Raw genomic sequence first — 15,316 nt, 5'->3', positions numbered from 1 at the left:
TTTTGTTTTCAGACCTGATAATTCTAGTTTTGGGTTACAGCAGAGGTAGACACTAATTCACCAGCAGAACTGCAGCACGGGCATTGACCAACAACAAACCCAGGAGGGCAGAAATAGCCCATGCTGGACCTGCCATCAATAATTCCAGTAAGTGCAACCTTAATGTGGCACCTGCAGACAGCCTGAGCCAGGCGAGCAGCAGTGCTGCCGCCCCTCTGCCGCTCCTGCCCGGGGCGGGGTTCCTCTGCCAGCTCCGGTCCATGCCTGACTCACCGGCCAGGGAATATGACTACCGCTTAGCGGAGGCCAGGCATCGTGTCACTTAGCATTGCAGATTGTTAAGATGTGGTTAAGTCATGGCTGCAGGTAACAGATGAAGCCTCAGGGAGCTCACAGTACAATTTTAAAGCATCACACCTCATACAGCTGCCTTTTTTTTTTTTTTTAGGTGCCTTAAAGCCAAATAAACATTTGTTCGTAGTTTACCAGGCATTCTTTTTAATGAATAACAAATAAAGCAAAGACCAATGACTGACAACACTTTAAAACTACTAATTAATTGCTTATTAAAAAAAAAAAAATAAAAATCTTTCCGGAAAGTTGATGAGTACAGAAGGGGAAGTTCACTCCCTAGACTGTAACAGTGTAGTGCTTACAGTAAGGACACACGACATAGACTGAGGAATTTCTCACCTGCTAATACATCAGTTTAATCAAATGCAAGGCAAAACAGTCATTGCAGTTAAATTTAAAAAACACCCACAACAACAAACACTGTAGAGAAATGAAAGGGTTTCCATGGGCAGTAACGGCATTTGCTATAGGAAAAGTAAATGGTAACAGGAGAGACAACACGACCTACGTGTAGTAGTTGTTGTAGAAATACATCAGTATTTGAAAGATAACAAGGATATCTTAAACCATTATAGCTATGAGTATTTAATTTACAAATAACCCAGCTGTTTTAAAAATTCATTATTTTCTAGGGAACAAATTATAACTGTGGGTTTGGTTTTCTCTCTTACAAAAAGAACAGTTCTTCAATAGGGGTAAACTGAGATTAACTAGCACATACAAGCATCTATACCCAGCACCCGACTCAGTAATATTCATGTTTTAATGAAGTAACACTCCTGCTTTAAGATTAATTCAAACAGCAAAGATGTTAAAACTAGATCTAGTTCTTGTAAGAATTTTAATCTATGTGAAGCACCATTTTTGGGGGTTTTTTTAACCCCTTGTTGATTATCTAATCAAAATAAATCCCTCAATGCTTGACTTTGTGGATTTATCCGTTGGTGGTAATTTCACAAGATTGCCAAACATAAAAAAACCCCAAACCTTCTCTCTTTTGAAAATCCTCTATGAAGATTATCACTTTCTAGAGACTCATCAAAAGGAATCAAAATAAATCCATTTTCATTTAGGATAAAACAAACCATACCAAATGTCTCGGTTCTTGACTCCTTAATTTTATGATACTAAATAAAATACTCAGAAGTCACGTGAAAAACAAAAGTGGTAAGAATCCACATACCAGTACTAGGAGGTAAGAACAACATTCAGGAAAAATATCGTACCTGTACTCTGTCAACGTGAACTTTCACTCCTCCAACAATTCCCTTTCTAAAGGCTGCCAACATGTTTAATATTGGATTGAATCTGCTCCCTCTGAAATTTGAAACAGAACTCCATTAGTCTTGCAATGAGGTAAATACCACACTGCAAATGATGCTTTTCTCTCTCTCTACCTTATATTGTCTTCGCGGATAAGTACAACGAACAGCGGACGACCATGCATTTTCCAATACTGCTTTATGAATTGCAGTGCATTCTAGGTAAGAAATAATACATTAGTTACAAAAAAACCCCACAAGCGTAACATACCAGGATACGCAGTACAAGGTATTAGAAGCACTACCTTAAAGTAACAGCAGTGGAAAACCCAACAGATTTAAAAAAGCTTAGCTAATAAACAACTAACACATTTCTTCAACCAATACATGCTGCTTTCAAGCACTGCTATTTGACAAGTTTTGTAAAAATAATACTAGCATATATATGGTTCACAGACTAAACCACTACATAGAGTGCAGTGTACTGAATTACACGTAATGACCTAGCAATTCTGCATGGGAATCCGGGGCTGGAATCCAAGCCACCAGCGTGGTAAAACCAGTGCCGCCACCTACGCGCTGCCAGTAGCTGCTGAAGCGCAGGGCACTTGACAGGTAAGCTTTGCGCTCCTGCCTGCCTTGAAGTTTGGGAAGGAAGGCAATTTTTAATGTTTGTGCAAAGTCGAGTAATATTTCCTCCAGGTAAGGCTTTCCTATTTTGCTTAAACAGACCAGTCCCATTTCTCTTTTCAGCCAAGAGCATTTGTTTTCCCAAAGAAACAAATGATCATTTGCTTGCTGCACCACAGCATTCCCAATCACTTTCGGGCAAGTTTTTTTGTCCGATACAGATAGTCACTAGAACTCCTGCTGGGCTGACAGGATATTCATCTTAATACACTGCCCAGGACAAAACTGCACCTTTATGTTACAAGAAAACGGCGTTCCCCTTCCAATCTTCTATTTTATCAGTTTATTCTTCTACAGAGTGTATTTTTGTCAGTTTCTCAAAGGAAAAGTTACAGATAAATACCTTAATGTCATCAATCAACATCATAACATCCTGAGACATGTAGAAATCACTTAGATCAAAAATGATCGAGTAGCAAACTACAGTCTTTCCTAGTATTCGATAAATCTGTTGAGAGAGAAAGCTGCCATTAATCTTTTCTTTACAATATTTGAAGCTCTGAAGTAGCTGAAAGGGAAAAAAAGGTATTTTAAAACTATCAACATAATAATCAATGTAGAACAGTGGAATTAAAAAAATATTTAAGATAAAACGCACGTATGTAATTTTAGGTACTCTGCTTTTTACTAGGCATGCAGATCTACATTCTATTTCAGTTAAAGCAGTTCACTTCATTACCCTTCAGCCTGTTCAGGCCAAGTATTACAGTAATTGGATGTCTAGGAAACACATGACAGTTTAACACTAAGACAGAGTATGCACATTCTTAGTAGCAAAATACATGACAAGGACTTTAAGACAGACGCATAAAATAAACTTACATTTCAATTCTATTTAAAATCATTCAGAGACTAATTCAATGTTTATCTGAAATACACATCAGTAACAACAACAGAAATATTTCTTGCAACAACCTTTGATGTTCCAAGGCATCCTATAGGTCTGTCCGGTCTTCCAGATAATCCCAATTTGTCATTGACTCCCAAATGGAAGTAAGCCTGTGAGAAAGAATTATGAAAACTGAGGGAAACCACCTATATGTACGCCTTTCTTGTGTTCCTGCCAAGTCTCACGCTTAAAGCTGTGTGTGTTCTGCTTTAATTAGAAAACAAGATTCATAAAATGTGGTCACTATTGGGGTTTTTTCCTTTTTTTTTTTTTTAAACATCTATGTAACAGCAATCAATAAAGTGAGAGAACACTAGATTTGGTAAATATATAGTTCAAACACCAAATTTAATTCTTTTGATAACAACAGGTATCTATACAGCAAAGAGAAATCAGCTATGGAATTGAAGCAAGAAACACAAGCTGTACGATGACACGACCAAGCAGTCTGGTCAAGTCCTCCCAGGGTAACCTGCATCCCCTCTGGCACACCAGTTCTCTGCTGTAGATACGGTGTCACAGTCCCCCTTCCCTCCTCCTAATAATAATTTTGGGAGGATGAAGGATTTTCACCTTACTCAGGAAGGTGAAAACACAGTTAATGCTGGTTGGCACTGAGAGATGTCTTCACTACGGTAGGGAGGAGTGCTGTGGGGGGGACCCCGAGCTATGGTTAGGACACATGGGGGCAACTTCAGGCTTGGGCAAACACTGAAGTCCTGCCTTTCTGCATAGTTTCAAAATTCAACTAAAACTTGTTTCCTGTATTAGCTCTTTAACCTTCTTACTCCTATTATTTTTCTAGTCTATATAATTAAACTATTTTTTAGATCTTCAAATTACTCATTGAAATAAATTTTTTAAGGATCATTTGCATTTATTCTCTGGCCAGTTTTGCCTTCTGCAATGCTTTTCCGATGTGGATACAAAGGTAAAACAGCACTATAGGAACTCTTTAAAGATCTTTATTCTAATTTTAGTAAAAGCCTGCAAAATGAATGCACCAACACCACAAGGAAGAGGGAATTACCTCATTATTCTACCCAAATAGTATCAGGGGTTTTTGTTTGTTTGCTTTTTGGTTTGTACTGGGGTTTTGCATAAGCCCGGAGAGCAAGCCTCAGTTCTCACAATGCCCCAAACACTTTCATTACTTCAGCTCCACAGCTATTCAGCTTTACAGCTATAGCATAGCCTCTTCTGGAAGCCCACTAGGAAGAGGTTTTGCTTCAGGCGATTTAATACTTTCATGACATTCTTTTTTAAAAGTAAATTTTGATGAGATGGATGTACCTACCCATCATGAGTATACAGAAAAAGCCAGAACTGCCAGATGTCTCACCAGCTTTTGAAATATAAATCCTAACACAGAAGTTGGCATAGCTAGGAATTTAATTGATAATAATAAAACTTAATGAAGGTCTCATCTTCTTGTCAGGGAGACTAAAGAAGTGATGGATGACAGAGAGACAATATATACTATTCTACAGTAAACTTATGGAGTGTCCATTTGTTAAACCAAAAATTCAGGTACAGAACTGCAGGACAAATAGAGTCAGAGAGAATCTATTTTGAAGTGTATTATCAAGAAAACTAGTGAGCAAAAATAAGCTGAGAAATGAACAAGGCTGAATGTAAACAAGGATGTTTCTTTTCTTTCCGTTTAAGTACTTCTCGGGTGTTAGTGGCAGTCATTATTTGGGGTGAGCATTTTTCTAAATAAGCTAGCAAGGTTTTGCCACAAGGTTTTTTTTCTTGTGTCCTACAGACCTCCGATACATATAATGGAACTTCAGGACTAATAAACTAAATATGTTCATTATACTTCCCCCAGACATTCAGAATTCATCACACTTGTCTGAGACAATTTGTAGAATTCAAAGTTAGACAAGAGCTTCACGTACCTCATTATAATAGACTAGAAAAGACTGCTTCAGTTGGAAGGGACCTACACCACCAGCTAGTCCAACTGCCTGACCAGCTCGGGGCTGACCTGATCCATGACTGAACTTCAGGTGGCGAAGTATGAAACAGATCAAGTGCACACCCGTGACTCTGCATCAGCCTGCTGGTCTGACAGTTTCCTGCAGCTTGTTAAGGCTGGTTCGTGTACAGTGGGACTGTTTCCAAGGTTTTTTCAAAGGAAGGGCACAAGTGTGTCGGAGAGAGAGGTAAATAGGCACCCAGTAATCACACAGATTTTTATCAGGACTTTTCACAAGGGTACCTACAATTGCTGATCAATGTATTTATCATTCAGAGCAGCATTTGTCATAGTCTCTTATACTGAAATGTATTTCCAGGACAAACAGCAGTGGATAGCTCAAAGCATATATTCAATGCAGCCAGAGCACTATATATAAAGTACAAAAAATGACTGAACAAAAAAGAGGCCACAGTAGTGCTGAAATGGACCGGTGCAGCCTGTAGATGCCATTCGTCTTCGGCTGCTGGCTTCACCTGGCCTCAACAGCTACCTGGACAGACACACCTGAGCTGGCATCATCAGTGAGGCTCAGTACAGACAAGGGCTAAAAGGGTCACAGCCTTCTCAGTGGAAGGCCATGGTACGCTGTTCGGAGACTACTTGCCTCTGTAGAAAAAAGAAAACCTGAAGCCTTCACAGAGGGCAAAGGGGATTCTGAAGATGTCCTTCATCCCAGTAACTTTTGACCGTAGCTTTTTAAATGGGCTGAGTTAAAGGGGTAAAACCAAAAACGGCTTAAACACCAAAACCTCCTGAATATAGTCAACTCAGGGGACTTCTGAATAAACAGTTACAGAAGTCTGTATAATGCTTGTTATAGGGGTTACGCTATGAAATCATATTATGGTTTATGCCTATTGCCTTAATCCATTTCTTTGACTATTGCTTATTAGCTTGTTTCTCCATCAAGTTTCACTTATTTATTCTACTGTGCAATTATTACTGAAATTTTATTACTCATGCTTTGAAAGGCGCTCAGGTAATAAGCCTAATCAGATCATACAGAAGATCTGGGCCTCAGTGCTTCACCAAGAGCTCTAACTAGGCAGGTGTAACTGAGCAGTGTCAGCGTACCTTGCAACTGAATTAGAGTAACACAAAAAGGCAGATAACAAGCTTAAGGAGATACAAGTCTAATAGCTCAATATAAATTCCTATAGTTACAAAAGAAATGTATAGGTAGATAAATAATTTTAAATGCAAAATTCCTTACTTTGACTAGTTCTTTTTGAGCCCATATCTGAATTGGTTCCACCTGCTGGGGGGTCTGAGTTTGGATTCCATACGTGTTCAGAAAAACTTGTAGGCTACGAAGGAAGTAATGACAAATTTAATGACAAATCACAGAATAATCTTAGTTTTAACAATTATCTTGGCAGCAGATACACTAGTAGCAGTATTATATTTTGCACTTCCTTGAATACTTTTAGCAAATTTAAGATGTCTATTGTTCAACACTTCCCTAATGCATACGTTCTTAATAAAAGTAAATACATACCGCTGACTTTCTGCTATCAGGGCCACATGCACTACCAAATCATTTTCTAAAGGACCCTAGAAAATATTGAAGAAATATTTATTAGCATTTACTAACTACATATTTTGGTAGATACAGCATGAACAGGGACAATGTCTATTTAAACAATTCACCAGTATGACAGACATCACTGTCTGCATTGCTTTTTCTTACTGCATGAACAAACTGAAAGAACACAAGACTAAAACTTGTAAACCTCAAAACTATGGGAAGACTGTCCTGTCAATAGTATTTTGCAAGATGCATTTTGGAGAATTAATAATAAATAGGTTTCTGGTAATAATTTCCACTGTTTGTTTTGTTTTTATTTAAAAAAAACATGTAGGAAGAACATTTTGCTTCATACAAACATTTAGAATTTATAGAATCAACATATTTCCTTTATGCCTGACATGCCATAATGTTTTGATACATATTTTTGTAAAGAGCGAAATAACAAAGCTATTTGGGTAACTGGTAATATTCACTTTAAAATAATGAACTGATGATTTCAACCCTTTACTCTGAAATATTTTGATCGGACAGCTACTATTACATTTTACAGGAGATAACAGCATTTCCTTGCATTGTTTCTAACATACTTCATGTTTGAAATAAATACCGGTATTTTACATCAGGAAACCGTGCAAATAGGAATGAATTCAACATGTGGGGTGAAATCTTTGACTTGACTCCTGGGTCTTGAAATTGCAATTCACCTTTCTTTTCACTGGCAGCATGTATTACTAGCTAAAAAATGAGATATCTGAGTTATTTCTTGTTCATTTCTCTGGCATTCCGTGACTGTAAAATCAAAAGAACTAAGAGCAGCACACATTTTCATTCCTAAAATGTGTTTTGTCTACTTTTGTCTAGAAACTATCAGAACATGAATGACAAAAATTAAATACATCTTCTATCAATTGATTCTATAAAACCCCTGCATTTTCTGTGAAGATAGATGGATAGACATATTGATTTAGAACAAAAAGTGCAGCATGAATGCTTGCTTGTTCCGACATCTGTGAGCCTTGATATCAAGTTAGATCTTACAGATTTACAGAAGAAATTCTTGGTAGCATTTTCCCAAAAGCCTACAAGCACTACATTTCTGCTAAAAATGTTGAAGTTTTTGCCACATGAAATAAGTTTGTGATGAAAGTACATGCACAATGAGACCAAATTAAGAAGTCAGAAGTTCAAGTGACATTAAAAGATTTTCCTCCTCAGAATAAGTTGATCATGCTATCAGTTGTATTTACAGAAACAGTCAGAAAAGTCAACCCAATTCTCCACCATAATCAGTGCATTATGTTTATAAAACAAAAAGCAAAGACCCCCCAGCAAACGAGACAGCCCCCTCCAAAACTGTCCTGGTTTATAGACAGCCCGTGATCTAACTTGGGGAGTGGTCTTCAAGTTAAAGCTCGACTTAATGATTACTGTATTAATGACAACCTGAGTGGGACTGTGTAACCACAGACTCTAGGCTGTACATAAACGTTTGTATTCTGCATCTCCACTGAAGCAAGTCCTTCTCTGACAGCAGCACTAATGCCCCATGACATGACTTCTTTAGAGCAGCCAGTAAGTGGTGATTCTATCTTGGGCCGAGACCGAGCAAATCCATCTGCAGCACAACTGGCACAACACAAAATCTGTGTGAAAAATAGCTAGGCTTTGAAAATGTATTGTGGAAAAAAAATATAGCTATAATTGCTGTACAACTACAGGATTGCTGTAACATTAAACAGAAAGTTACTTTCATTGTCATTTAACATGTCAAGACCTGGAGGATCACAAGTAGTGGTCTAGAAAAAGACAGATCAAAATAACAGAATACTTACGAAAAAAGTACACCACCATCTTCAGTAACAATAGTGATATATAGCATTTGCTATATATTAAAAAATAAAAATGTGGAAAAGCATTGACCTCCTAAATATTCCACTAAATAAATCTTGTTGTTAAAAGTTCCATTTTAATGTGTTCCATTTCACATTTGTCTAATGACGCCAGCCAAGATGTTGTTTGCACAACATCGATCACCTTCTCCCCAAGAGACTGTAACAGACACACCCCCTCCCCCAAGGTTCACCCTTCTGCCTGGCATTTTCACATTGGATAGTGGGCAGAAGGATCTGTTTCAACTCCATTCTGCATGCTGTGCAAATGATAAATATACCCCAGTGTTTTCAGAAGACCAAGATAAAAAACAGATTAGTAGCTCTTCCTCTCCCCCCCCCAAAAAAAAAAAAAAAAAAAAAAAAAAACCCACCATGTTTTTTAACATGTTTATAAACCACTGGAGGCAGGATAAAGGGAAAAACCCCTGACTCCACTCCATTCTTGGCAGGAGCAGAAAAAGCAGCTCTGAGTTAGGCTTTTGCCACACTCTCTCTGGACAGATGCTATCACTATGTGCCTTTCTGCACACATTCCCAGGAAATCTCAGAACTCTGAAAAAAATCCATTCATTCTGAAAGTGTGAGAGAGCGGGCATAATATACAAGAGCACTGATTCAAACGGTACCTACTGGGCTTTCTAAGCATACGGAGCGAGATGAGGAAAACAGAAATAGCATGCAATAGAAGAAATGGTACTTAACCCAAATAATCCACGTTGCTGCTACAAAACTACAAGTGAACTGTTGGAAAGCACATCTGCTCCTGGAAGCATCCAAATACTGCTGAACGGTTTATGGTCAATGCTACTAACACACCAGACTTTTTAAATGAAATACAATGTGGAGATGCATATGCCTTAAATTCTCAAAAAGCATTTAATCATTTTAGAATTATGTTAACTGTGGTAGACAATTGTATTAAGACAAATGAAAGCAAGAGTGGGCTTATAATTAACATTACAAAACAAATCATCCAATATGAAATACCTCTCTCAACCAGCAAAATTAGACATGCTCTAACCCTAAACATAATTTAGGTAGCTGAAAAAAATCGTAATATATCTCAATCTACCTACACTTAGTAATTTTAGTTCCTTCTTTACATGTTACCTACTTCCCTGAAAATAAAAAAATAAGTAGTCTATCATTTTGACTATTCTCTTCCCAACATAATCAATGGGCATTAACCTTAATTTCCAGTAACTTAAATGAGGTCCTCACAAATGATTAGTCTACAAAGCAAAACATTAAAAGAATATAGTCATCACGTGCAGTCAGAGAATTTAATTAATTAAATGCAACCCTATACATATATTTCAAGTTAACCCAGAAAATAAATTAGTCTTACTTTAACGATTGAGTAAGATTTATTTTTTTTTTTAAATTCAAAACTAAAAGTAAGACAGCAATAAATCAGCTTTCATATGCTCCAGTAAAATACAAAACAAAACCAGAAAATCCCCACCCCACCTCATTTCTCAATGTTATTGTTACTACACAGGCCCTCTTACACACTAAATTCCCCCAAAACAGAAGCCAGAACAGAAACTGCGTTATAATATAATCTCTCCTGGATATGGAGACAGTAAGAAGGAATAATAAAATAAGCTCTTCTAAAGAATCCAGTTCTAAAGAGTTATCCTCACCTAAACAAAATGCCCTGCATTATCTGCTTTCAAAAAGTGAACGAAGCATTGATGATGCTCTTTTCTTTTTAGTTCATGAATGAGATTTAACCTGAAACACTGCTGACCACTTAGCATTACAAAGCAAATTATTAGCACAAAAGGGAAGCTCTCTGATTGCTGTTAGACTTCACCACATTTTAGAACACAGACTAAAACTAGCAAAGAGAATCCTGCTCCAGCACCACACTGGCGTTTCCCCAGGAGGGAACATATGGAGACCTCTTTCTGAAAATGAAAAATAAGTTTTTTGGGGCATTAAATTGGGAGAGAAAACACTTCCTTTTGACTATAAACAGACAACATTAATATTTTAGTATTAGCAGCCATTATGTTTTTAGTATACTGCTCATTTGATTCCACAGTTTTCTCCAACAAATGAGATTGTCCTCTTTGATCACATTTTCTAGGATTAGTGATGCATTCACAGCTGTAGTTATACATAATATATATATTTTTCATAGCAATTTTACCTTTGTAGATCTGTATTATCTTATTTTCCTTAACTAATTATTCTAGAATATTCTTCACTGGTGCTTCAAAACTATAAAACTAAGTTTGGAATATTTTAAATACTTCTTTTCGTTGCTTGTTTAAATCTACACAATTATGTGAGCAGCAGATACATTATTGTAGTGGCACCAAAGCCACAAATAAAGTAAATTAATCACATTTGTCAATGGCAAGTGTCTTTGGAGATTATAGTCAATGCGATCAAAATGTGAAAATATTCCTACATAGAAAATGCGGTCCTCGAAGAAATATTTCCTCAGCACAAAGCTTCAAGTAAAAATTAAAAAAGCCTTCTTTTTGGTACATCACTGTCCCAACCACTGTACCTCAACAAAATTTATATACATAGGCATCTGAAATTTTTATATATCCTCTTTTATTCCTTACAGGAATAAAATTTAATGAAAGTTCAAATATTTTTCTGTTCAATTTAACTGAATAGTTCTTTAGCTATATGGAAAAGAGAAGACATCATTAAAGAGAAGAAACTGCTTTTGATTTCCAAAGACATCATTAAGACGCCTTCCCATTTCATATTTTATTTTTAGTAATTTTCTGAGCACTTTACAGCAAATACTAAATACTGATTTTGCATAAATTAGCTCAATTAGATAAAATGGCATAATTGAATATTCAAAGTGTTTAAGCAAGTTTACAACGTGGATTAAAAACCAGCAAGGCCAAGACTCTCAACTGGAGTTTGCTGACTTTTAACTGCAAGACCTTTGCTGACAAAGCATACCTCACTCACGTTGATACATCTACACATCTGCCTTTCATTCCTCAACCTTCTCTTAATGGTGACCAATTTGAACTACATCTGTATCAACAAATGTTTTGCCCCAAATCAAATTTAATAGTCAAAACACACAAAGTACAGCAGCACCTGTTTCAGTACAAACAATCCCAATGAAATTCCACAACCACCTGGTTAGCATTGCAGGGACACTAAGCATTCTGGTCACAATTTCTACATTGCTGCTCAGAGGCTACAATGACAAAGGCCTGATGCCACAGTTGTCTAGAATTCCCACAAATTCAGAAGTGCCTCTCCTTCTTCTAACCCACGTTGAGAAGACATGCAGTATCTTGGATATTTTTATCTTTTACATATCAAAGAAAAGGATGCACAGTCTTTAGAACAAACCATCATCTCCTTCAAAGTGTTCATCTGTAGCATATTAAATGTCACTGGTTTCAAAAAACAAAAAAAATTTGATGGGCTGCATGCAACACTGACTTGATAAAGGCTTCTTCTAATGGCACTCCTAAAAGGGCAGGTGATATCGGCAGCTCACAGTTTCTGTAGCATTCATAATCCCATGATGTAAGAACAAAGAAAGAAATGGGAACAAATGAACCCACTGAGCTTTCACTATCTCATATTAACATGGCAGAAGTGCTGCACTGTGAACAATGAAAGTCTCATAATGAATGAGACAACACCCAGGCACTTGGATTACCTTGGTAACAGGAAATAGTAGGAAACGGAGGTTTTAAGCAGCATTTGGATACAACAAGAAAAACATTGTTCACTTCTGATCTTGGAATAAATCTTAAGATAAATGCTTCATATTTTGTGCTTCAATAACAAATTCACAATGCTGAACAAAGAACTTTTCAAATCTATGATCCTTATATCAAGAAATAAAAAGGCTGAAAAACATCTCTTAGCTACACATTTCCCTACATACAGTTCTGACTGCTTTAATAAAGGAAGTCCCTTACATATAGGCCATGTTTCTGTCTTGTTATCCTATCTACTGCAGATTTGAATTAGTGTTTGAAGCATTCCCCATCCCTGGGCACTCGTTCCTGCTGTACATTTAAGCAGGAGCACATGTACGTACCATACGTGTACATACCAAAAAAGAACCTCATCCTTGTAGCTCTTCGGAGCTCTAAATACAAAAATACTAATACATTGAAGTGGTAATTAATTTGAAGGAATAAAATTTTAAAAAAGCAGGCTCATTCTTGCCTTCCTGACATACCTTACAACTCAGACTATCTATTAGCAGCTACTCAGACTTACATTTTATGTATCATTTTGATTGTATCACTTAATTTGAAGGATAACATGCATCACTTTCCCAAAACTGCAGATGTTAGTCTTCCTTTTAAAAGCAATCCTTCATCAACTAAGAAAATGTATATACATTTAACGTTTTCCTAGCACTTTAATTGTAACATTAGAAGACTGTATGTAACACACAGATGACAAGTTTTTAATAAGAATATTTTAATACTAAGCTTATACTTACCTGATTTGAAAATCTCATGCTAACATTCCGCTGATCTTGTGGAGGTATATAACGTCCAATAGGGTCAATATCTTTAGGACTTACTAATTTGTCAGCTGAAAGTAAACGATAATAAAAATACAGATATGACTTGAGTACTTTCTGCAGCTTTTGTGAAGAAGGCATGCAAACATATTTTATGTAGTCAATTCTGCTGCTATAATCTTTGGTTCAGATCAATGATTTACAGATCAATAGGACATTCTGCAAAATTGTATTAATTTTAAAACTTATCACTCAAGCATCATTCTTGCAACAGCTAATTATAATACTGTAGTATATACAAACAATCCTTTATTTTTTCACAGAGATATGTTAAAAGAATATATGCAGACAACACACAAGTCATATAAAAAGCCCTCAATCCACAACCATGGCATTATTCTACAGCTTTAACTAGAAACTGAATGGTTACCAGCAAAAACTGTTTAGCTTTGAAGAAAAGTAGAGAGCCTCTATCTCAAGGTAATCAAATTACTATAAACCTGAAAGGGACAAAGGATATCAAAGCTATCTCTCAATACGATATTTTGCACATATTCTTAAAAAGCTCTACACTAGGAAATCAGCTATTAATCCAAAAGAGAAATAACTCATGACTCCATTAGCTTAATTCAGCTACATAAGAAAACCAAGAATGTTTCTGAATTCTACACAGTGTAGTAAATTAAGACAGCAGTTTATAAACTCAAAATACGTCCTGGCTCAAGCTTCACAGTGTTAGAACAGAGAGGAGAATAGACAGTGCAGTGGAAAGAAAACACACGGGCAGACAGTGAAGGACACTGGCTGGGCAGCGCACCGAGTAAGCCATGAAGGAGCCTGCTGCTGCTCGGAACTATGCCAGCGACTCTCAGCCATGAGCTGCTGTGACCATCTCCTGTCCACAGCCTTCTGTTGAGAGAGTGCAGCTTGACTCCTGCCAGGAAAGGACCCTGTTCCTCTGCTCTGCACTACTCCTGTGGAGTCACAATCTATGTACAGGTGGTTATTTTAAAAAAACAAAACAACAACAAACCAACAAAACCCCCAAAGTTAGATTATGAAAAATTACCGCAGACGATTTATTAATACACTGACACGTGAGGTTACCAAAACACATTCTAAGGAAAACAGTCATCTGAGCTACAGTCCACACAGTCAGACTTCTTATGCTGGCTGAAGGCAGGTAAGTTACTTAAATCATTTGTAGTACTGCTGATGCTATAAAATTGATCAACCAAACGACTGCAAGATCAACAGACTCTGCCTCATAGTTCTTACAAGAGCAGTTTCCAGAACAGGTGTTTTATTTCCACTGTTTTTTACATTGATTTACACTGCTCAGTCATTAAAATATATAGTCAAAATAATTTCATATTTAAAACAACTATACCAATAGACTAATACAAAATTTAAGCTAACTTTCAATATTTATAATTTTATTTAGAGAAGAATCTCAGTGAATATTCATCACCATTATCACACATACAAGTGTATTGGAATGCAAAATCAGAGTTTTCTTTGTTAGCTCATTATTTACAGCAGCAGCAGCTGACAACATTTAATCCATTTGGTCGATACTCTAAAAAAAAATATTGCTGAAAACTCTTATCTTAGTTCTAGGCAGCACCAAATCCACAGAGCGAGACATAAAAATTATAAGGAAAAGCACAGGAAAGATAACAGAGAGCTACTAAATGAAAGACTAAACCGTGTGAATTTTCAGTGGCATAGAACAGCTGAATACCTGGCATTCCCTTCCCTTGCTCTAAAATGGGGACCCTATCATAAACATTTTATAAACCTCCTCAACCAGAGCAGGAAAGAAATTCTATGAAAAACTGCATCACCATCAGCAAAATGCATGCTTTTTTTCTTCATAAAAATTTTTTTCAGTTGCACAGCCGTGGTGACCTCTGACAGCAGTAGGCAGACACTTTCATTGCCTCCGTTGTTCAGAGCCTTTATAAGCAGGATCAAAATTTTGACTTCACTACTTCTATTTGCCCCTCTGTGGGAGGCAGCAAGATGTGTAAGAATTGACTCAGTTTCATGTTGCTGCATTTAGACAAATTTTGATGGCAACAGGCACACACTAGGCCCACAGACAGAAGATGACTCTAAGAAGGTTATACTGTATGCTCGCCTACACAACAGGAGCAAGGAGGTGGAGCGAATACAAATTGCTACCCTTGAGGCAACACAAGTTTCTGGAATTGATGATGAAA

The 15,316-nt window shown here is 36.9% G+C and overlaps 1 protein-coding gene across 11 annotated transcripts in view; it reads right to left on the bottom strand.

Moving 5' to 3' along the window:
- The window catches only part of PHKB (phosphorylase kinase regulatory subunit beta), an 83,039-nt gene that overhangs the window by 21,091 nt on the left and 46,632 nt on the right, over positions 1–15,316 (bottom strand). For all 11 annotated transcript variants that reach the window (XM_075765890.1, XM_075765893.1, XM_075765891.1 and 8 more), the window contains 7 exons: positions 13,068–13,162; positions 6,681–6,736; positions 6,396–6,489; positions 3,222–3,305; positions 2,650–2,754; positions 1,752–1,834; positions 1,581–1,671 (listed from right to left, as the gene is read on the bottom strand). In XM_075765890.1, the coding sequence (XP_075622005.1) occupies positions 1,581–1,671; positions 1,752–1,834; positions 2,650–2,754; positions 3,222–3,305; positions 6,396–6,489; positions 6,681–6,736; positions 13,068–13,162 (608 nt within the window). The remainder of the gene's footprint in view (positions 1–1,580; positions 1,672–1,751; positions 1,835–2,649; positions 2,755–3,221; positions 3,306–6,395; positions 6,490–6,680; positions 6,737–13,067; positions 13,163–15,316) is intronic.

The sequence above is a fragment of the Balearica regulorum genome, chromosome 13 (assembly GCF_011004875.1).
Source record: "Balearica regulorum gibbericeps isolate bBalReg1 chromosome 13, bBalReg1.pri, whole genome shotgun sequence".
Classification (NCBI taxonomy): Eukaryota; Metazoa; Chordata; class Aves; order Gruiformes; family Gruidae; genus Balearica; species Balearica regulorum.
The sequence above is the reverse complement of the archived record's forward strand: the minus strand, read 5'-3'. Positions and strand labels throughout refer to the sequence as shown.